General features: G+C 38.8%; 1 protein-coding gene across 15 annotated transcripts in view; it reads left to right on the top strand.

Moving 5' to 3' along the window:
- Window positions 1–23,358, top strand: part of LOC122841138 (adhesion G protein-coupled receptor L2-like) — a 129,770-nt gene that overhangs the window by 93,897 nt on the left and 12,515 nt on the right. For all 15 annotated transcript variants that reach the window (XM_044134183.1, XM_044134185.1, XM_044134187.1 and 12 more), the window contains 10 exons: window positions 3,313–3,496; window positions 5,503–5,625; window positions 7,510–7,715; window positions 8,645–8,818; window positions 11,421–11,630; window positions 12,773–12,993; window positions 14,134–14,200; window positions 18,053–18,144; window positions 19,523–19,691; window positions 21,455–21,583. In XM_044134183.1, coding sequence (XP_043990118.1) covers window positions 3,313–3,496; window positions 5,503–5,625; window positions 7,510–7,715; window positions 8,645–8,818; window positions 11,421–11,630; window positions 12,773–12,993; window positions 14,134–14,200; window positions 18,053–18,144; window positions 19,523–19,691; window positions 21,455–21,583 — 1,575 coding nt within the window. The remainder of the gene's footprint in view (window positions 1–3,312; window positions 3,497–5,502; window positions 5,626–7,509; window positions 7,716–8,644; window positions 8,819–11,420; window positions 11,631–12,772; window positions 12,994–14,133; window positions 14,201–18,052; window positions 18,145–19,522; window positions 19,692–21,454; window positions 21,584–23,358) is intronic.

Genomic DNA, 23,358 nt, shown 5'->3' with positions numbered 1-23,358 from the left:
TTTTTCCCCTTTCCCTCCTCCCACTTTTCACCCTCTCCATCACTCTTATTGGCTTTTTGCACGTTCTGTGAATAATTGCCTTCCCACGGTTGTAATTGCATCTCCCTGTCAGGCAGAAGTGTGATCAAAGTGCCTTGGTGCTCAGTTGTCACTTGCTTACATGGTAAAATCTCTACTCTCCCTTGTCCCCACAGCAAGAAAAAAACTTTTCTCCAACTGTGATTGTGTTTTATCTGAGGGATTAATTTCCTAGCTTTGTTTGTATTTCGCTCCGATTTTTACTCCTCCTCTGCTGCTTTGGAGTTTATTTTCTCAGGTGGGCTCTGCTGAACGATAAGGCCATAATATAAACTCCGGGGACAAGATTCCTTGCACGGACTAAAACAAATGATCATATTATGGTTTACTCAGTTGCTATGTTTTTTTTTTTTTTTTTTTTGCTTGAAAAATGTCATGTATTTCCTTGCACTCATTTGGAAATGTTGTTTTAGCCACACTAGCAGCCCAACTAAAGGTGGCGTGGGTTCTCTGGTCATCCACTCAACATCTGCTAAATGAATTTACGAAAAATGCAGAGCACATATATTTAGAGCACCCAGAGGCTGCATGATAATTGCTTTTCTTTGTGGCCCTATGTTTTGCATCATGCACTTTTTAAAGCACATCTTTTGTAAGGCCGGAACACACAAGGTGATATTTTGCAAATTCGTAGTAATGAGTGAATTCATTCTTTCAGGCTTCAAAGTGGGCTTTAGTTGCCAAAGCATGGAGGGTTCAGCCAGACGGTGTTCATACATCGACAGCGGCGAGGGAGGTTTAGATGCGACAACGATGTTAGCTTAGCAGCTTGTAGCATCAATTTCTGCATAACTGGAAAGTATTTTGGAGAGCAAATACTGCTAGTGCAGGCTTTTTATCTTGGAAAACATTTATCTGCACTCCAACCGCCTGGATGGACCAACTGTTCTACTAGTAGTGGTTTGCTCATCCGATATGTTGGTCTTATAAAGAACGACGACACAACCAGGAATTTCGGAAAGGTATTCACACCCTATTGATTATATATGTTTTCTACATTTTTAAGGCACACAAACACACATTAATATTTTTTTTTTATGTTGGCATATTTATTTTTCTGAACACCCTAAAATATCCAGTGCAATGAAAGGTTCAAAATATCATTGGAAAATCGAAATAGAGTGACGCTGCTGCAGATTTACCAGGACATGTCCATCCACCTTACTGGGCAGCAGAGCATTAATCACAAAAGAGTAAAAGGCTTTATGGTTTGGCGGGAGAATTGCTTGACAGGACAGCTCTGGCTTTTGTGAAACAGTCACAAGAAAAGTTAAGACTTGTCATGAGAAAATCCATTTACTGATTACTGTAAGCAAATGTTGGAGTCATAACAACGACTTGGAAGAGTCGTTATCATGGGTCTCATCTTACTGTTCCCCAGTAAGATGAGACCACAGTTAAAACTTTTGTCCAACATGCAAAGTCCTGTTGTTGGTGTAACACTGGTAAAAGAGCAGATTGCGCTGAAACACCGCTCCCTCCTTGAAGCTAAAAACAGAGCAATCCTGGAACAAAATGTCACTTTCCAAACAGCAACCCTAAACAAACCACAACTACCATAAGATTTAGATAAAAGAATAATTGAACTGCACTTTTTTTCAGATTTTTATTTTTAATACAACTCTTGTTTAACAACAGGACTTTATAGTTAACTTAATTACCTATTAATTAAGTTAATAGTAAATATTAGCATTTTCTCTTTGGAGTGTAATACATTTTTATTGCATCATTTTTACAGTAATCTTAAGATCACTTTTTATTTTCGAGAGTAGTTTTTTAGTTGCAGAGAAGAGTCATTGCATAACTACAAATAAATCAAATCCAGAGTTAAAAAATAAATAAATTGCTGCAGCTCCAAAGAAGGGTTTTAAGGCCACTTGAATGTTGACTGTCCTGTTCAATAAGCTCTCACCATATGTCTCCCTAAAGGCTCCCCTGACTGAACCCTTGTGATTTGTAAACTGACCTCCAACCCAGGCGAGATTTAAAGAGCATTCAGTCAGAAGACAGGTTCTTTCTGCGCTAACATAAATTAGAGACAGACAGGTTTTTTCCTTCTCTTTTTTTTTTGTTTTCAACAGCTTTTTTTTTTTTTTTTTTCCTTTTGGCTTACCTCAGGGTGGGGAGAAGACCATTTAGTGTCTGTATTGCTCTGTTACATGCACATCAAGCACACAAAGCAACAATCTTTCCGCCGCCTGCAAGGTCAGGGCCGTAAAGATTGATTTTTTTGCGCTCAAACTCCCAGATATAAAGGAGCACTAACAGCCCGGTGTCTGGAAACAGTCATCATTGTTGCGGTTACCAGGAGCTTTGTGGTTAAATGTTGCGGTTGATCAGATTTCGGCACGGACCCGGGTCCTACTTTGTTTTTAGTCCAGGCATGTAGAGGATCCTGTCATTGGTCAATTAGTATTTTGGAAAATCACAGGCATGACTAATTGGTGCCGTGAACAGGGTCCTGTTGCGGTTAATTACCATTATTGCGGTGGCTCTTTCTGTGGTTAATGACACCTATGGTTAAATTGTCACTCTGAATTATCACACTTAAAAAGTAATCCTAGATGGCTATGCAACTGTTGTTTTTATTTCTGCTGGATTTCTCAAAGCTAGTTGTGTTGTTTCTTAATTTTTGCCCATCCTGAGTCATGAACTCAGCCATCCAGCGTCAAAGGAAACTCTTGTTTTATAGACATATGATACTTGTGTAGGGTTTGCTGGAATGTTTTGCTTACTTAGGGCTTATCAGAAAGCAGGAAATTAAAGGATTGAAACTGAAAACAAGCAAACCGTATATCCCTTTGCCCCCGTTTTGACTACTCCCCTGGATGAGGATTTTATGATAATGCCCGCTTTCCTCCAGGAAAACAGCATCAGCAGATTCAGGAATAGCAATTGTTCGTTAGGAAAGCTGGAATTCTGAAAGCCAAACATTATAGGCAGCTTTAATAGTTAAAGCTTTTTTGGTTTTTGAAAGTTTTTTTGTCATAAACAGAATATAATGCAATGCCTACTATTTTTTTTCATCATTATTATTTTAGTTGTCCTTGAGAACCCCTTGTGAACAATCTTGATATTTCAGTTCCAGTTTTTTATCACTGACTGTTTCTCATTCATGTTTGCTTCAAGCATTTGCTTCCCAGTCCCTTGGTGCTTTGCTGTTAAACTGGAGTTGTGACAGGAAAGAGAGGGATGGCAAACTGACGTTTCTTTCTCTCGTCTCTACGGATGCAGGCGATTGTGGACACCGTTGACAACCTCCTGAGGCTGGAAGCACTGAAATCCTGGAAGGACATGAATTCCACGGAACAAACGCATGCCGCCACCATGCTCCTAGATACCCTGGAGGAGGGCGCATTCGTGCTGGCAGAAAACCTGATAGAGCCGGCGATCGTGAAAGTGCCCGCAGAGAATATTGGTGAGACCATTAAAAACATAGATATGATATCTAGCAAAAGTATTTTATATCTCTAACTTTTTACATGTTTATGCTACAAAGTAATTTATTTGGATTTATTAGTGGTAGACCAGTACAAAGTAGAATAGTTAGAATGAAGTAAATTTGAGGTCACCTGATAAATTCTAACACATAATAAAAATACACTCATCTCACTATCTACTGCAGCTCTAGTTCAGGTTTTTGGTATCTTGCTGCTCAAATAGATTTTCTTTCTGTATTTAGCTCCATCCATCCTCCCATCCTAACTCTGATCAGCTTCAATGTCTTTGTTGAACAGAAGGATGCCCAAAGCATGATGCTGCCATTGCCGTGTCTCGCAGTGAACATGTTTCAGAATGAGCGCAGTGTTTGTTATCTACCAGAAAAAGTAGCCAAATATTTTGTAAAATACACATTATATATATATATATATATATATATATATATATATATATATATATATATATATATATATATCGGTTTTTCACAGCATGTGTGGCTCAATTTGTGCTGCTGGTGGGGGGTTTTTCAGCTGATTGAACTGAAATGAATTTTTGGATTATTTTCTATTTAGTAATTGGCAGCTTTTCTTATTGGAAAACCGATTTGATGTGAAATGTTCACATCACATCATATTTGACTGGACTAGAAAAAAAAAGAGGTTCATTAGTGAAGCAGTCTCATTCATTTTGGTCTTTTTCGAACGTGCGAACTGTCATGTTTCTGCTTGTAGCTCTTTGTTGCTATGGTTATGGTTCCTCAGTCACCCCATCTTTTTTGTCTTATGTCTCATTGGTTTTTAATCTTTCTTTGTGAAGTCACCTCATTTGAACGCGTGCTGCAAGATGAACTGTCCCGACCTCTTTGGTGGGAAACAAAAGAAACCAATTGAATGGCACCACTCCATTCACACGACTTCTTTATCAGCTTTCTCCGAGCCTTTCCCATTAAGGGGTAGTTAGCAGCGCTGATAACGACAAGTTCTGTCTTTACCAAAAGCACTGATTAATACATTTGTGTAGTATGCTCTATATTGACTATTTAATCACTGCGTTCTGGCTGCCCTCATGAGGCTGTTGAGCTGTCGCTTATCTGCAGCAATGAAGATAATATTTCAGTGTGGGAGCAAAGATACACCCACGAGGAGAAAGGAGAACAGTTTTTACTTGATCTCCTTGCAAAGGTAAAAAAAAAAATCTGAAATTGATTGTTTTTTTCTCCTAATAAGGTATTTTAGAAGGCCAAATTAGTTCGCTGGGTAAAATCTAAGCACATGATGAGAAAAGGAAAAGGAAAGTGAGATGGAGCGGAAGAGTGACCCAAACCAGAGAACAGTTCTTCATCTTTGTCCGTCAGAAACGCCTATCTGCTGAAGTGTGGCCGTTGGTGATGGGAGGGGGCAGATACGTGTATCCTTCTGACCCTTTAGTAATTTCACACATCAAAGGGAACACCACCCTGCAGCTGGCATGCCGGAGAGAGAGAGAGAGAGAGAGAAGGGACTACAGGAATTTGGAGGATTTTCAGAGATTTGCTCATCCAGCCCCGAGTTATCTGAGCCCACGGGGGGGAAGAAAAAGTAAAAGTAAAAGCACAATGATATGTTTGATCCTATGAATATTTGACATTCATGCTGCAGCAGGCTGTGCGCTGGCGTTTACTCATCCTCCACCGCAGCCCTTGTCGTTATTTTTTTTTCCCTTTGCTCTTGCCTCTGAGGCTTTCATAATGCCAGGAAACAGCTCAGTGACATGGGTTTTTTAAGTAAATGACACCCTACGGGATTTTGCCAAAAAGGCTCGACTCTGTTACTGTTACAATGAACGCTGAGTCTTTTACAGATGCAACACTGGGCCTTGATGGTAGAACTCTATTGAACACAGCAAAGCTTTTAAAATGTCGTCTATGAGTTATGCATCTCCCTGTTTTTTTTGTGTGTTTTTTTTCTGCTAACCTCCTTCTTCCTTCCTCATTCCAATTTTTAGTGTTGGATGTTTATGTAATAAGCACCGACGGCCATGTGCAAGACTTCAGGTTTCCACAGACGAGCAAGGGTGGAGCGACGCTTCAGCTATCCTCCAACACGGTGAAAGTCAACAGCAAAAATGGTGAGAAAAATAACAAAAATCACAGAAAAAAAGCGTTCTGATCAGTTGTGGAAATTAAAATTTACTGTTGTGCAGTTTTCAACCTTACCGAACACCTGCGGGATTAATTTGGAAGTGCTGTTTGTACCGAGTGACCAGCATAACCACAGTGGCTGAGGTGAAACAATTGCTGTGAGGAATCCCACAGCACTGCGTGACCATGCTGGTGACCAGCATGAGGAGAATGGGCCAGGGTATTATGGTTATACTCTGCTTAGGGTTCTGTCTGATAATTAATTAAAATTTGAAATTACCAATATGTCTTGTTCCTTCAAGACACAAACTTTAATCATTCAGTAAATCCAGTAAACAACACCAAAGATTCCACTATATGAAGGGAAACAGCCTTTCTAAGATTCTAAGAAGCATCTTTCCAACAAAGAAATAATCGAAGAAGCAAACATTTCTTTACATTTTGTGCTAAGAGTAGCTTGACATAATCAAAGCAAGTTTTCACTCATAAATGGACCTTCAGTTGAAGTCCTGTTTATCTTCAAAGCCATAAAAATCCATAAGTTAGAAAATATTTGAATAAGCACTAAGAAACCTAGATAAAAATCCCCAGACTTAAAAGTGGAAAGTAACATGTTATTTATTTGGTCAAGAAAACAAATAATTTAACAGAATATGACAGTTAGTGTGATGGATAGATGAATGGATTATATAAATTCTTTGCAATAGAAACTAAAACTTATGCCAATAAACAACAACAATATAAAACACGTCTAGATATAATAAACATCTGTTAAAATCTCCATGATTTTCTTTTAGTGTCATCTCTTAAAGAAAACCTCTTCTCCAGATTGTTGAGTTACTTTGGCGATTTTGGCTCAAAACTCTAAGGGTTTTTCTTATCTTGATATCCTGAAGAATAATTCAATCAAGACAGGAGCTGTGGGCATGCATGATATGAAACAGCTGCCGCTGTGGTATGATGATAATGATTCATCCATGAAACGTCAGATAATGTTATTAGATTTTTTTTTTTTTTTCTTAAATCTGATTTTTATTCTTTAACTGAATGGAACATAGCCTGTTGAATAGTTCAAGTTTCTATCTCATCTATCTACTATATGGACCTAAATTATTAATAAATTAATATACTCTTTTGTTCTTTGCTTACCGTACAGGATTCAATATATTTAAATATGTAAAATAGTTCAAATAAATTAAACGTTTGTAACAATATATCTCTATATCATGTGAAAAAGGAGGTTTTTTACCTTCCTTGCTACACTCCTTTCTAAGCATGGGACCCAGAGAAACGTTGGACTTTGTCTTGCCTGGTTTGTCACAATTGGTTTAAACTTTAAAGCGTAGATATGGACATGTTTAGGTGGGTATATTTTCGTCTTGTAGCCCTTTTTTAACCTGGGAACATCAGTAGACATCTGGCTTTCTTGTCTTTCCCATTTTGAAAGGTGAATAAAAGGACGTTTGTGACTTTTATGTCAGAAAATTCTTTTCTGACATAAAAGTACTTATACCAAGTACAAAGATTAATTTAAGTGGAAACAGCAAATGATAAAAAATGCTGAAGTTGTGTTTGTTGTTGTCAAACATATGTCCTCAAATTAAAGGTTAGATTTTTCTTAAACTTTGGATGTTAAATTATGTTACTGGAATGTGTTTTAATGTCTTTTTGTTTGTTTGCTTTTTAAAAAAAACTTCTTACACATATTTACCAGCCATGCCTGTATATTTTTAGGGTTCTGTTCATCCAAACAATGAACCCTCCAGTACTTGTCATTTAAAATGATACCTAATTTCTGCACTTTTGCATCAACTAAATACATTATTGTGAATTTCTGCAAACTACTAGATTTTCTAATTGTCTCGTTGCAGGTGTGGCCAAGCTGGTGTTTGTGCTCTACAAGCACCTGGGCCAGTTCCTCAGTACAGAGAACGCCACACTGAGGGGAATGGGGGATCTGAACAAACACAACCTCTCCCTCACTGTCAACTCCCACATCCTGTCAGCTTCCATCACAAAGGAGTCCAGCCGTGTGTTTGTGGCCGACCCGGTGGTCTTCACTCTGGAGCACCTGGATGTAAGCCTCTTCCTGCGATTTAACCAGATCACCTAATAGCGCTAAACTCTGATGGATACTGAAGTTATACCATGGACTTTGACAAAAGACATTGAGGGGGTTATCGTTGGGGCAAATTGTTTTGCATTGTACCAATGCAATTCTCAAATTAGCTCTGGCAATATTGATTAAGGAGAGGTTGCATGTATGAATACATATGGAGGCTATGGCAGCTTCTGTTACCTATTTAAGATCATTCAGAGGCATAAAACTCTAGAAGAAATCTTTAATCTCCAAGAAATGAGATCCTGTTACTAATAATGCAGTTCTCTTTGTTAGTGCCATTCATTTATTTGGGAATGTCAATAATTATTGAAGGTGTTAGGTTGTCTGCAGGTATTGTTATTTGTTCCTAGGCTTTTCACATTTAGTCACATTGTAACCATCAATGTATCAAGTCTGAAATTTGCACTAGCTCCCTCCCACACCTCTCCCCCTAAATAAAATCACGCACAGTCTTTAGCTATTTAGCTAATTTGTAAATAGAATCAATTTAGTGGATATATAATCATCCACTATAAATACATTGTTTTTTTTTTAAAAAAGGCCCAAGAGGTTTAAAAAGGAGGCATCATGTTGTAGGGAATGTTTTTTTTCTTTGAGCAAATAAAGGGTAAATCTGAAAGAAAAGGCTGAAAGAGACTTGAGACTAAGGCGGAGGTTTCCCTTCCTGCAGCCAAAACATGCAGCCAATTCCAAAGTAGATCAGTTTGGTTCAAAACAAAATCATGTGTGAGAATTGACCAGTCAAAGTTCAGACCCAAATTCATTTGAGAATCAGTGGTAGTGCTGATAAATATTTTTACAAGGCACTGTACATGTTCCCACATAAAGAGTTTATTCAGTTGTTTTTCTGATTTAGGTTCTTCTGTGTGCTTGTTACTTTGCAGAAGGAGCATTATTACAACCCTAACTGCTCCTTCTGGAATTACTCGGAGCGAAGCATGATGGGATACTGGTCCACTCAGGGCTGCAAGCTGCTGGAAACCAATAAGAGTCACACCACTTGCTCCTGCAGTCACTTGACCAACTTTGCCATCCTCATGGCTCATCGGGGAAATGTGGTAAGTGGCCCCAACCTTGCTGTTCTCGCCTGCTATTTGTCTTTCTCAATTAGTCCTTCTGTCTCCTGTCCTCCTGAATGATTTGTGCACACATAGCAAGTGCAAGAGTGGCATCTCAGCGGCGATAATTAGATTAGTCGGAGTAGAAGGTGAGCATATAAGCAGAAGGGGCGGGGGAAAAAGAGAGTGGGGCTGTCATTTTAAAAGAGCGACGCTGTGGATCAGGATAGGAAGTGGCACAACGTTATCAGAAGTAATTATGTTTCACCTGTGGTCCGTGTCTAATATGTATTTTCTGTGCCTACATACACGAGTATCATGGGAAACAGCAGATCCTTGAGTTTTTACTTACATTCGCCACCCTTCTTGAAGTGGTCCGGAATCCATTCAGTTACAAAATGCAATTACAATCCAATTACATGAAAAATAGCATGTGTAGTAGAGACCTAGCCAGTAATAAATGTAGAGGATAAGTATGTGGTTTGTTTAATAGTGCGTTCCAACTCCTGAACTTGGTGCCTCTCATCTGTCTTAACCTCAACCTTAACCACATCTTGCAACCAGAGCCCAGAGGCTGGGCTCAGCCTCACACCAGTCCCCATACATATCACCTCAACAGTAACTCCTGACCTCAATGTAATTACAAATATCACAGAAGGAATTGCCTCACTTTCAGGCCACCATGAGTTTGAGTGATATTTCTTATGGTCAGGGCTGCTTTCCTATTTTTTTTTCTTCTTCTTTGCAGCTTGGCCGGTTGCCCACTCAGTTTTAGATCTTTTGAAATGCTGCATGAATCAGCCGCACACAGCCGCTGCTCTTTGAGGCAATTTTTTTTTTGCCCCCCTTCTGATGTCGCTTTCTGCAACACGCGCGGCATAAAAAAGGATGACGGATCGCATTCAGTTCGTTTGCCAAATGACGTCAGGCTCGATCGGGTTAAATTAGGGCTTTGCAGTTTGTCAAGCCTGTGTCTTGTTGATCAGTCAAACGCCCAAATGAGCGCTGAAGCACTTATGGCTCTGATGTCGAATTGAACATATAGCGCTGAGAATTCATACATCTCTAACAGCTGCTTCATTTCGGAAAAAAGCAGAAAAGAGAACCCTTAAAATCAAATTCACCCTCATATAAAAAGAAAGAAATTGTATTAATCTTTTGCTGCAGCAGCATAATCTCTCTTTCAAAAACGGTGTAAATATCCAACATTTAATTTTAGTGCATTTATTCATTCTAAAACATATTCCATTGTAAGAAATGATTCTCACCAGTGCCACAATTATTGGCACCTCCTGCTGTTAATACTTTGCACATCCCCCGTTATGAAAAGAACAGCACTTTCCCTATAAATATTCACAAGGTTGGCGTGCACACATAGAGGAATCTTTGACTATTTCTCTTTGCATGATATCTCTAGGTACCTCTGAGTCCTGGGTCCTTCTTTATGTACTCTACTCTTCATTTCACCGTACAGGTTTTTAATAGGATTAAGGTCTGGGGACTGGGATGCCAATTAAATAAGGTTGATTCATCGATGTCTTGTGAATCATTTCTGTACTCATTTGGACATCTGTTTTAGATTATCATCCTTTTGAAAGGCACATTCTTAGTTTACAGGTAGAGTTCAAGAGATTTTTAGTGTCCCCAAAACCATTGAGACATTCAGAATTTATTTATTTATATTGTTTTGGCTTCAGAAAGTCTTGATTGAGCCCAGGCTTCCCAAAGGAGGCTTTAAATCACATGTAGCTTGTGTGCTGAACTGGTACATTTATTACTTCTTTCATTGACCTTTTTATTTTTTGAGAAACATTGCTTTTATTATTATTTATCATTTTTGCAACCTCTGTCTTCCATGTGCTCTATGTATTGCTTAGGAACTAATGTTATAGCAGTGTTGGTAGGAAATTAATGCCGAACATTCTCCTTTCTTCTGTGCCCCTGAAAGAATGATTTCCCTGTCACAGTTGCTTTATTGACATAATGTTTTCTTTGTTATTTTCAACTGTGTCCTTTTGTTAATAAGATCAATGAATGTTTTAAAGTTTTGCCTTAAAGTTTTGGAAAATTGATATTAAAAAAAGTTGCTATTTTTCTTGTATGCATTTCCTATCACAGCAGATACCACTGCCCCTCATTTCAAAGTCACAGTCTTTTTGTTTTTCCCACCTTGAAGAGTGATGAATCGATTTGAGTATATTTTGAATCAGAAAACGGGATGCGAGGAATCACCACTGTTTCTTAAACATCCATCAACCCTCTGATTACTTGAAAAGTATTTGGTGGCTTTTGTTCTCTGAATAAATGGACTTAAATAAAATGTCCTCTTTCAGTACAAGAATGAGTTACTGCGATGAAAATATTATTTTATATTAATGGCTTTTACTCATCTTTAGTAGGGTGCCAATAAATGTGCAGAATACTGAATGAATATGACTATTATAAAACTAAACTGAGCACCTTATGATTTTCCATTTTCTTTACATGGATGAATGTTTCCACCAGACTGGACTTTAATCTCAGAGAATCGCAAATGCCAGCTATTATGATGAGTAGTGCAGGAGCGAAACTGAGCTTGTGCTTTCCGCGTGTGTTTCTGCAGAGAGACGGGGGCATGCACGAGGTCCTCCTCACCGTCATCACCAGGATGGGTATTGCTGTGTCTCTCGTGTGCCTGGCCATCAGCCTCTTCACGTTCTGCTTCTTCAGAGGCCTGCAAAGTGACCGCAACACTATCCACAAAAACCTCTGTCTCAACCTCTTCATCGGAGAGCTTCTCTTTCTCGTGGGCATCCACATGACGGAGCCAAAGGTACAGGGGAAATTATACTGCAGTGGCTCTTAATTTTAATTGTCTCAACTTGAGCAATTAACCTTTACTAACCTAAATTTCACTCCTAATTTGTCTTCTTAAATGTTGCACCAAAAAGAAAGAAAAATAGCTATATTTGAGTAAAATTAAAGCCTACTTGGAGTGACAGACGGCACCATTTATAGTGTCTTTAATAGGCCTGTCACAATAGCAATTTTTGCTAGACAATAAATTGTCCCAGAAATCTTTGTGATAAACAATAATGTTGTCGTTTTCAACTAATATAGTGAGGGCCTATTAACGAGAGTATGAAAGCTATGGAATTTATGGAAGATTGGGAAGAGGAAAGATATTGCTGAAAGAAAGACGTAAGACGTTTAATATGGAATATAGGAAACTTGTGGCACAATAAAACACTTAAATCTATTTCCTGGAAAACTAAATCTAGACATCACTCAGAATGCATCCTTACAGTGATAAATGGTAGACGTAATGATAAGTTCCTTCCACAGGGACAGGGAAGAGCTGATTGAATGATCTACATCAATTTGGAAATTGGAAATTGTGCCAATACCTAAAATTTGCTGTTCACAATTGATAGTATTTTCATATGTAAAGCTGCTAGAGACAAAGTTTGACTCGGGTCCCTAGTAATCCAAATTCTTGCTACACTTTTCTGATTTTTATGTGCAGATCCATAGTTGTTGAAAACATGTAGCACTACTTTGTGTTGGTCAGTTATATAAAATCCCCACAAAATGCATTGAAAAGCTGTTTGTAATTTTAAGAAACGGTTTGCAAAGCAACTGAAGCATCGATTTGCTGTATTGATGTCAGCACCTTTGGTGAATGCAGGTTCAATATTTGCTGTCCTCTTTGCTTTCACTAATTAGAACTATGTGAACATTTGAAGGCTAAACTCAAACCAATAGACCTTTTGTAGACAGACAGGACAGGATACTTCAGATAAAGAAATAAACTCAGTTTGAGTAAACAAAGAGTAATAGGGCATTATAGTTTTATACCATGACAAAAACATGCAATAATCTTAATAAAAATTCTGTTTCTTTTTTATTTGAAAAGATATTAAACTGAAATAAGTATCCTCTGGTGTGCAACTCCTTTGTGTGTTTCCTTTTCAGCTGGTGTGCTCCATCATTGCCGGAGTCCTCCACTTTTGTTTTCTGGCTGCGTTCACCTGGATGTGTTTGGAGGGCGTGCAGCTGTACCTCATGCTGGTCGAGGTCTTCGAGAGCGAGTTCTCACGCAGAAAGTATTATTACCTCTCTGGCTATCTTGTCCCTGCGGTCGTTGTTGGCATCTCTGCAGCCATCGACTACAGGAGCTACGGAACGCAGCAGGCGTAAGTGCTCCGCCTTCGGCGAATCCTTTCTCCTGGCTTTGCACAGAGAAGATATGAAAACAAAAATTATGAACTTCTCTACTTAGACACACCTACACAGCATGCATATGGAGCTCTGTGCTAATGACGGTAATATCACAGGGAGTAGTCCACCTCCGGCCCATGGCAAATTTACAGCCTGTCACTGCAGAAAAAGGAGGCTGTAAGCATAAGAAAAGCATTCATGAATATGCTGGCTGACAGGCTTGCCAGTTCTTCTTATTTATTTTTTCTTTTTTTCTTTTTATTCTTTGCAAATGGATAATTACTGCCCTTATCAGTAAGAAGTCTATGTGCTTCTGTACTGGTCTTTATCCAACCAGTAAACTTAGGACTTGGAAGGCTTTGAAGAATGAAATTGTACGTCATTTTTCACTCTCCCAATTTCTTGCAGCAATCCTCACTTCATTTATGCATTCTGAAAAATAAAGACCAAAGGAAGGGTTATTGCTTTTTTAAAAGCTTCCTGCAATAGATTGTTTGCTAAACACAGACTTTGAAATTACTCTGAAACATGACTTTAAGTGTTCAGCTGAGGCAAATGACAGCACCAGTCACAACAATGACAAATATGAGAAAAACCAGACAAGCTACCACAACTACCTGTCCCTCGATTCTTAATCCTTCAATGTTCACCAGGTGAAATGACCCCCGGAATCACCACCGCCAGTAACACCTGGCAGAGCGGTGAGCCCTAAACCAGGACAAACAAAAGTAGCAATAACAGTAAAAAAGGAACAACTTAAGAAATAAAATTAAAATAATAACAATTCTCAGGTTGCTATCATAACCTACTTTCAGTTCAATCTCAAAACAGACAACGGTTTTGCGCCCAGTCTGCACATTTGCAAACACTGAAACTAAACTTTAAACTGAAAACACAAGCGCGATACGAATTGCTTTTTACTCTGCAGCACCTCGTGGCGCAGTTCCAGCACCCTTTCGAGGTCGAGTTTTCTTCACTGTAGTCAGAAGAGTTGCTGCTCTGTTGCCATGGCCTATCATCTAACCAGCTCCTCTATGCACTAATCAATACGACTGAGCATTGTTTTGGCATTGAAATGACTTGATGAACTAAACGTTCCTTTTTACATGTTCCAGATGCTGGTTGAGAGTGGATAACCATTTCATATGGAGCTTCATTGGACCGGTGACCTTCATAATAGTGGTAAGTTTTAAAATTTGTGCAAGCGTAGGATCTTTTTTTTTTTTTTTTTTTAATCGCAGAGAAGCTTTGGAAACAGTTTATAGATTTTCTCTCCATGTGTGCTGGCAGCCTCTTAGCTCTGCTTTCTCAGATCAATTTGCATGAAAGGAAAGTGGTCCCATTATAGCTGACACGAGGACATCAGTGTCCACTCAGCTATGAAATCCTATGAAATCAGAATTGTTGAGCAGTAACAACGCGGAGCTTTTCGGTCCTCTCGTCTCAACTAGAGAATACTCCCCTTCCTGCAATCAGGAGGAGAAATCGTTTCAGGCATGAAGGTCATTTGCTCAGTGGGAAAACAAGGGGGACGACGGTGAGGGGCGAGGTAGGGAGGGGGGCAACATGGAAGTAATGAGTGGGTGGGCCAGACAACCATTACCAGAGTGCACTGCCCTACTGAGGATCATGACACATCCCCAGCCAATCCCGGCACACAGACATCTCCATCTTCACTTCTTAATATTTCATGTAGAGTACACCGAGTTCGCCGCAAACTCACAACACGCGTGCAGAAGAGGTGAGAACAAACGCACGGCGAATGTCCATGCAGGAACATGCATGTAAACGAGTCCAGCGGTTGTATAAACATGCAAAACCATGAGAGGAGCTGCATGGACTCCTGCACTGGTTTTATGTGCTTTATTTGGCAAAGAAGTAAGAGACCTGAAAACTGTGGAGGATGGCTCCTTAGAGACCAAGCATGTAGGGGAGGAGGTGTTTTTGGGGAGGGGGATCCATATGCAGCTTTCTGCAGAGTGCCTACTAGCTTCTCTACTCGCCGTCCGTCCATCTCTCCGCCTCGCTGTATCTGTGTCATCACTTACGGCTGTGTTAAATGTATCTCCAGCCACTCGGCTTGTGTGGACGTAAATTGGCCCCAGTGAACGGGAGACAAAACTCTGTGATCTAAAAGCCTCTTTCTGTCTTCGCAGCCGCTCCTACTTCTTCCATCTTTCTACCCGCCGCTGTTCGGTTACATATGCCTGCCCCTCACATGCTGCTGTTTCCCTTCCAAGACTATTTTCTGTCATCTTGTCATTTTTTTTAGACTGCATCCATATGGTCAGATAATTGGGATTCTTTCTTCCTGCAGGAGAACAAACACTTCAAAAATGTTTATAATTATAGCTTGCTTTCTAGTAAACTTCAACTTTTTTCTACATTTAAAGATTTTTAAGCTTTAAGAAAAAAAGTGATTTTAGTCGACCTGAAGTGCCTAATGGAGAAAAAAGGTTCCATATACCCCTGTTGTTTTTCCATGGAATCTTTAGTGCAGCACATTTGAACAGTTAAATATGGTATCAGACCAAATCAAAGCTCATCCCCTCCCTTCCTTTTGTGGCCACAGGCCCTGCGGTGCTTACAGAAAGACATCCTGAGAGCATGGAAACCTTTTCTGGATGTATGGCTTGAATCACTTAAATGTTTTTCCTGGCCTCGGTAGAAATTGCCTCTAAAATACGGCATTCAGCTCCCGTTGCTCCCACACCCACCTTCCTCTCCGAAAGCTTTCTGAGCTTTCAGCCATGACGTGTTAAGATTTGTTTGGGCTTTGCCGCGCGTGCGTCCTCATCTCGTGTAATTGAGCTCCGTGTTTGGCGTCGTCTGTAATGACAAACATGAGAAAGAAAGACAAACAGCGAACCCAGCTCGCATTAAACCCTCGAGCCGACTGAGGAAGACCAAAGTGATAACCTCTCGCTGTTGATTTTCTCTGTGAAAGTCAGAAGGCCTTATGATCAGTATAAAATTTTCATAGACCTCTCACTGAAGGTGTGTTGCTTCCTTTCAAGCCCACACAATAAAAGATGTAGTGTTTCTTCTCAGACTATATTGGTTTCTGTTTACAGTCTCTTTCAGAAATATTATTACCCCTTGGATCTTTTTCGCATTTTGTCACGATTCAACTACAAACCTCGTTTAAAGGGATTTCATGGGATTGGCCAAGACAAAGTAATGCGTAATTTAGACCTGGACAAAAATAATACGTGGCTCTCAAAGTATTTCTCAAACAAAGACTTCAAAAGTGTGGCATGCTTTTGTGTTCAGCTTCAAGAGTCAATAGTCAATTGCAATTTCAGCTGCTAGTTTTTCTGAGAATGTCTTTTACCAGCTTTGCACAACTAAAGACTTAAATGTTCATCCTATTCTCTGCAGAATAGCTCAAGTTCAATCAGAGTAAATGGAGAGCATCTCTGAACAACAATTTTCTCATCCTATCCAAGGATCTCTGTGGGATTTTTCGACTGGACCATTTTAACACAGAAATATTCTTTGATCTAAACATTTCTTTTGTGGCTCTTAGCGTCGAAGTCCTGCTGGTAGGTCAACTTCTCTGCTGCAGCTTTTTCTCCTAAATTGTCCTGGATTAATGCTGCAGTCATTTTTTATTTTTTTTTCCAGTAGTTGGAGCTTAGAGTTGGGAATGACGTCACAGCTGAGTTAAGCGTGGAGTTGCAATTCGCTAAAAAAGAAATTTGCTATGGTTTACAACTTTCAACGATGCAAAAGAATAGGTTTCTCTTCATTTTATACTTTCAACTTCAAAGGGAAAATTTTCACAAGTAAATAAGTTCCAGCATTGTGTGCTTTTCTAAGAAAACATGTAGACAAAAGTGAAGATGCCAGATAGAACATGGAAAAAGACCAAGACCCAGGTTCTCAAAGATTCTCAGACTCCACTCAGAGAGCTCCCATTTTATTCTAAAAATTCCTGCTGGGTGTGCTGTGGTGGCGCAGGGGTTAAGCACAAGCCCATATAAGGAGGCCTTAGTCCTTGACGCAGCCGTCGCAGGTTCGATTCCCTTGCCGCATGTCTTCCCTCTTTCTCATTAGCCTACTTTCCTGCCATAGCGCTTTCAAATAAAGGCCGCAAGAGCTAAAAAAGAGCTTTTAAAAAAAGAGTGGCTCAGTTAGCTGCTACAAGCGACGGAAATTTCTACCTTACTGAGGTGGCGTGATTGAGCCTGTTGATAGGTGTGACACTGTCTTCACTGTAATTGGTTTATACATAAATGAAATGAGACATTAAAAAAAATATGCCCCCAGTATAAGTGATCTGGATTTAGAAGTGTCATGGTGATGAAACTATGCAAATTGGAAGCATCACAGATTTACACACATTTACAGGCTTCTAGCCGAGCTGGTTATTTTACTACACCATCTATTTAGTGATCATTCATTGTCTGCTTATATCAAGTTGCTTTATCTGGCGAAACGATGCCTTGTGAAAATTCTAAGAAAAATCTCAGAATTTCTGCAAAATTTTGCATGATGTCATTCAGAGTTAATTTTAGTTTTGAGGCTAAAATGAGCTCTACAAGCAGTAACCCCTTCAGCATTTCTCAGTTGGAAGTGAGAAGTACAGTATCCTTTCCACAAACCGATACCAGAGACACCGAAGTTATTTCACCCAAAGAAGATAAGTCTAGGCATTAGAGAGTAGAGGGGCCCTAATGTTTTTCTGCTAGAAAATACTCTTTCGTTCGTGTCCTCTGTTTAACAAGCAAAACAGATTTTTTATTTTTTTTAAATTCAGTTAAATCTCCTTCTGTTCCTGAGACAAAAGCTGTGATTAAGCATCGATGTTTGAGAATTTCTTAATACAGAACTGAATATTTAAATGCAAGCAGTGTTTAAATACATGGTTTTAACTCATTAGGATATCTGGAGTGCTTCACGAGACTCTCTGTGAGGAAAGGATCTGACTACATCTCTACTGACAGCACCTAGGCCTGCACTGCAAGCACATGGAACCGGATGCCTTCCTTAGTGCAGTCTATTAACCCTGATGCACATCTGTTTTGACAGGTCAATGTCATCTTCCTGGTGGTGACGATGTACAAGATGGTGAAGCATTCCACCTCCATGAAACCCGACTCAAGCAGGCTGGGGGGTATCAGGTGAGGGGTGTCACTCTAGGAGATTAAGAGGCCGGGTGTGTTGTTGCTTGTTTTGTGACTGTGTGTGTTTGAGTTTGTGTGTGCGTACTGAGAAAGGTATGAGGGGGAGGAATGGTGGTTTATATGCGAGGAGGAAAATAATACGCGCCATCGCCGCTTCTGCCTTGCTGCTATAATTTCAAAAGCTGTATTTGACCTACACATTTTATTTGATTTTACTTCCAGCCAGACCCACGGTTTACCCTTTCAGATTTTATTTTCCTTTTCAGTCTGTTGGTGGTGCTTTTTTAGCTCACTTTTATGATTTCAGTATTTGTGCTACTCATGGGTATATTGCCTATTTTATTCCTTCATAAGTGCATTTCTGACCTTTTGGAGTCTCTTTGCTCCTGTGTTCTCACATAGTTTATAGGCACATTTGGAAGATAGATCCCAACCATATGTCTTGTTGATTTCAAGATGTGTAAAATGGGGGGAAAATAATTTTATGAAGTGCGTTTTAGGGGTGGGGGTTTTCTTCCATCTCCTTGTTTCCAGTGGGCTGCTTTGGGTTGATAAAACAGCAAATCCCTGACCATTTCTGTGCTTGGAGCCTTGTTCAACAATATGTTTGACGGCATGCCAGCATATGTTATGTAGGCGTTTGATTTTTAGGCAGCAACTCAGATTTGGGTGCAAACCAAAAAAAAAAGCAGAAAAAAAATGAACAAAATAAAACATTTTAATTGGCTTTCGTGCTTGTTTTAGCTCACATAAATGACACATTTGTGGATGATGCGTTTTGTGCAGCCGTAACTAGCAGTCAAAACCCATTAACTGTCATTAATTAAGGTCTTCCGCTATGGTGTATGGAGTTTTTGTGTTCTGTATATTGGAACTTGTTAAAAAGTTGTCCGGCTTTTTTTCCCCCAGACCAAAAACAAAATTATATCACTGCAGAAGAAGCACAAACAAGGGGACAGCATGTCTAATAAGCCGTGATTATTATTCTGATTTCTTTTCAAGTGACATGTTGATGGTCTATTTCTCCCCTTGTCTCCGTACTCGCTAGTACTCCCTTCTTTCTGTGGCTTTTTTTTTGTCACTGAAACTGATTGTTAGGCTATCTTGTATCCTTTAGACTTTCCTCAAAAGGCATCAAGTCAAGCCTGCTGTTTGTGCCGTCTTTTCAGCTACCAAACTCTGACGCAGACCAAGGAGCTAAATTTATATCTAACTGTCCGTGCCAGAAATTTGTCAAAATTTCTGCAACATTTCCAGAGCAGGAAAAGTAAACCAGAAATATCTATTGTATTAAAGGGCAGTTCAGAAGTTTTGAAATGTAGCAGGATTTTTCTTTTTCAGTTGTTCATCATCACTTTTCCACCTTTTTTTGCAGGTCATGGGTGTTGGGAGCTTTTGCTCTGCTTTGTCTTTTGGGACTCACCTGGTCCTTCGGCTTGTTGTTCCTCAACGAGTCGTCCATCGTGATGGCTTATCTCTTCACCATCTTCAACACTCTGCAAGGGATGTTTATCTTCATCTTTCACTGTCTGCTTCAGAAAAAAGTAAGAAACTGCCTTTTGGGACTAATGCAGGGGTGAAAAAACAATCGAGAGGAACTTGTTTATCTGTAAAGCTGCCATACAGTATGTATTGTAAAAGTATTCATGCCCCTCACACTTTTACAGCTTTTGCAAATGTCAAAGTTTTTCACTGGGATTTATGTCACTTAAGATGTGAAGAACACATATTTTGTATTTAATTAAAAAGACAATAATACTATGCCGTTCTTTACTTCTGTTACCCCTATCTAATATCTCTAGTCTATCTAATATCCATAGTCTCTAATTCCTTTTTTTAGAAGTCAGGTAGGATAGAGGACATCTGTTTTCAAGTTTTGCCTCAGAATCTGAATTTAATTTATGTTCAGCTTTTGACTAGGCCGTTTGAATAGATAAGTATCCTTTGATCTAACTCACACCACTGTGGCTCTGGTTGTTTGTCTTTTACATCCTCAAACAGAGTTTCTTCCAGGTTTGCCATGTATTACACTCCATCTTTCTTCCCGTTAACCCCATAGTATATCACACATATCATCATCATCACAGTATGAGTGTGCGCTGAATTAGGATCACAAAGGAATGTCTGGAATGCACTAGTTCACAGCTAACACACAAATAGCTCAATTGTGCATACGTATACAAAATGGAGCCTATTTGATAGTCTCAGTAGTAGATGCCCACTCCTCTCATATGAGGGTACAAAGAGACCTTGATGTACAGATCAAGATAGGAGGGAGGAAAATGCAAATCACAGCTGCTTGTCGTTTTTTACCAGTATATTGCTTACGCAGTAATATTGCTTGAGTCGTGTTTCTTGGTCTCAACTCACCAGAGAATGTTTTTTTCCACCTTTATACAACTCTAGGTCTGATTTCTCATGGCTTTGCTTCAACAACAACTTTTTTCTTGACAGATTTGTGGATTGACATTAGTCTTGTTTTCCACCTCCAGAGTTACTGAGTAGTTACATCTGGCCGCAGTAGGTTACACAAGATTGTATTTAAGGGTATCAAACTAGAGAGAACATTATGCAAATAAATGCATGTCACTATTGTTCAGAATTTTAGTAGTTAAAAAAATGTACCCACTTTGTGTTGATTTCTCACATAAAGTCCCAATATAATACATTTAGGTCTTTGGAGTACAAAACAAAATATGAATACTGTAGCAAGGCACTATATAAGTTTACCTTTTTCATGCACTTTAAACTTATAAAATTAAAATAGTTTATTTTCCTAAAACTTGCATTACGAACAAAAGAAAAAATGACTGCAATGATTAAACGTCTAACAAATAGATTGAATGGCTGATTTAAAGCATTGATATCTTAAATTGCTTGTTTGTTGGTTGTTATTATTGCATTTATTGGTTGCATATCAATTTTGTTATTTGAGAAGGAATTTGAAGTTGGTCAAATCACAGCATACAGATGAGTAACTGATTATATGTTTTCAATTTAACTCCAAATTTCACTTAACTTAAGCCCAACACACTCATTTCCCAATGCTTAGTATGTGGATAACTCAGATTTTCACAAATATTTTTTCCTACTTAAGCAAAACAGATATTCGAGGGTGGCTTTAATTTGTAACATGTTACAGGTTTCCTCTCATTCCAATTACTTGAAGGTTTGGCATTTAAACTGCTGTCGGCTGGCTGCCAGTAGATAAAGATTTGGGATTTGCACCTCTCCCTGAGGAGAGGCGGATGTGTCAAACTCTATGACCGTGTGTTCAGTTTGTCCTAATCTTTTTGCTGCTCTGCAGGTCCGGAAGGAGTACAGCAAATGTTTCCATCAGTCCCAGTGTTGTGGTGCTCTGCCTTCTGAGAGTTCCCACAGCTCGGCCAAGGCAGCCACGTCTCGATCCACAGCCCGCTACTCCTCTGCTACACAGGTACGCCAACGAGAAGCAAGCAAGAATTTAAGCTATGAAATGATGTCTGTGAAGGTTTTCAGCAATAAAACATTTTTTTTTTTTTGGTGATCTTTTAGATTTTGAAAAAATAAATTGAGTTATTTTGCTACATTTTCATGTCAACAAATCCAGCTGAAAGGCTTGAAACAATAGTCACTTTACCTTCAAGTGTTGAGGCTTTTTTCCCATGTGTGACTTCAGCTGAAAGCACATGGTTACATGCACCATGTAAAAAGACACTTTTTTCCCCTCACTGACTAAATGTTTCCTATTATATGTCAGTTAGTTTCTTATAATTCAGAAATGGCAAAATACTAAACTTTCAAATTCAGAAGATGTCATACACGTCTTTAATATTTGATAGGATTGCCTTTTAAGCTGTATGACTCGGGTAAGAAACATTCTGGATTTCCCCCTACAAGCTTTCTCTTGATAGTTTGCTGGTATTTTGGCTCATTCCTCCTGACAGAACTGGTGGAACTTAGTGAGGTTTGAAAACCTTTTCTACTTTATTGTGAAAAGGTCATTCTCTTTAAGTCACTTTTTAATTCATTTGATTGTTCTTTTCTGAAGATGATTGTTATAACATATAAGTTATGTCTTCCAGGCATATGTAGCTCCCGTATTTTCCACAAAATGTTCTTTCCTGATGATGCCATTTATTCTGTGATATTACTGATGATTGCCACAGTAACAATATGACTTTACTAAATAGTGAAATGTTTAACACAACTGTAATATTTCTGCTTTTGCAAATATAAATAAATAACATTCCAATTATGAATGACTTTACCTTCTAAAACTCTGTTATGCTGCATTAAACAAGTGTCACCAAATGTACTGCTCGAGTGCCATGTGTTGAGCAATCTGCATGCATGATGCTTTGATAAAAAATTGTTTGTTGCATGTTTGAAATTGCATACACTTTGATTCCTATAGAGGTAAATGTAAACTATATTCTGTGACCCGTTATGCCCAATACTTTACTGTTTGGAGGATGATTTTAATCTTTCAAGTATTCCTGTTTTTTCTCCAAATGTAGCAATGGTCATTATAGCCAAATACTTAAATTTTAGTGAAATACTTCAAATACTTAAATTTTACAAATTTTATGGACAAAATTACACTTTTGGGACATTTTTGAAGGAAATGCCTTCAAAAATTCATATTTTTTTGCTCAAGTGCATTTGCAAAGTGTAATGTGTCTTTTCATGCTGCTTTCGGATCGGTGGCTTCTTGCTCGCTGAGTGGGCTTTCAGCTCGTCTCGGTCCAGGATTCATAATAACTTTCTTCCCAGCTTCTGCCAGCATCGTGTTTGCTTTTGTCTTTAATATTTCTGTTCTTTTAACGCTTTTGTATCTCTATCTGGTTGAAGAAATTTAATACAGAAAAAAGTATAGTAGTACTTACTGTGATTATTGAGAAAGCCCATTTAGGACACACCAAGATGTTTAAAAAGTAATTTTAAAAAATGCTCTTGTCTATTTAATACATCTAATATCTTTTGAAGTCCTCATGAGGTGAGGCATTTTTATGATTTACACATTTTCAGAAAGCAGTCGCCATCGTCTGTCAAAATAATGATGCGAGTAGATATATTTGTAGACAAATTACACCCACAACTGTTATGATGCTGTACAAAACATGTAAGATGTTTTATTTCATTACACAAGTCAGATCAAGCAAGAAATACATAGGTGAGAATTTTATAGATAGGTAAACCTGTTTGTTATTTTTAGACTTTGTTTTGCTA

The sequence above is a fragment of the Gambusia affinis genome, linkage group LG12, assembly GCF_019740435.1.
Source record: "Gambusia affinis linkage group LG12, SWU_Gaff_1.0, whole genome shotgun sequence".
Classification (NCBI taxonomy): Eukaryota; Metazoa; Chordata; class Actinopteri; order Cyprinodontiformes; family Poeciliidae; genus Gambusia; species Gambusia affinis.
The sequence above is the reverse complement of the archived record's forward strand: the minus strand, read 5'-3'. Positions and strand labels throughout refer to the sequence as shown.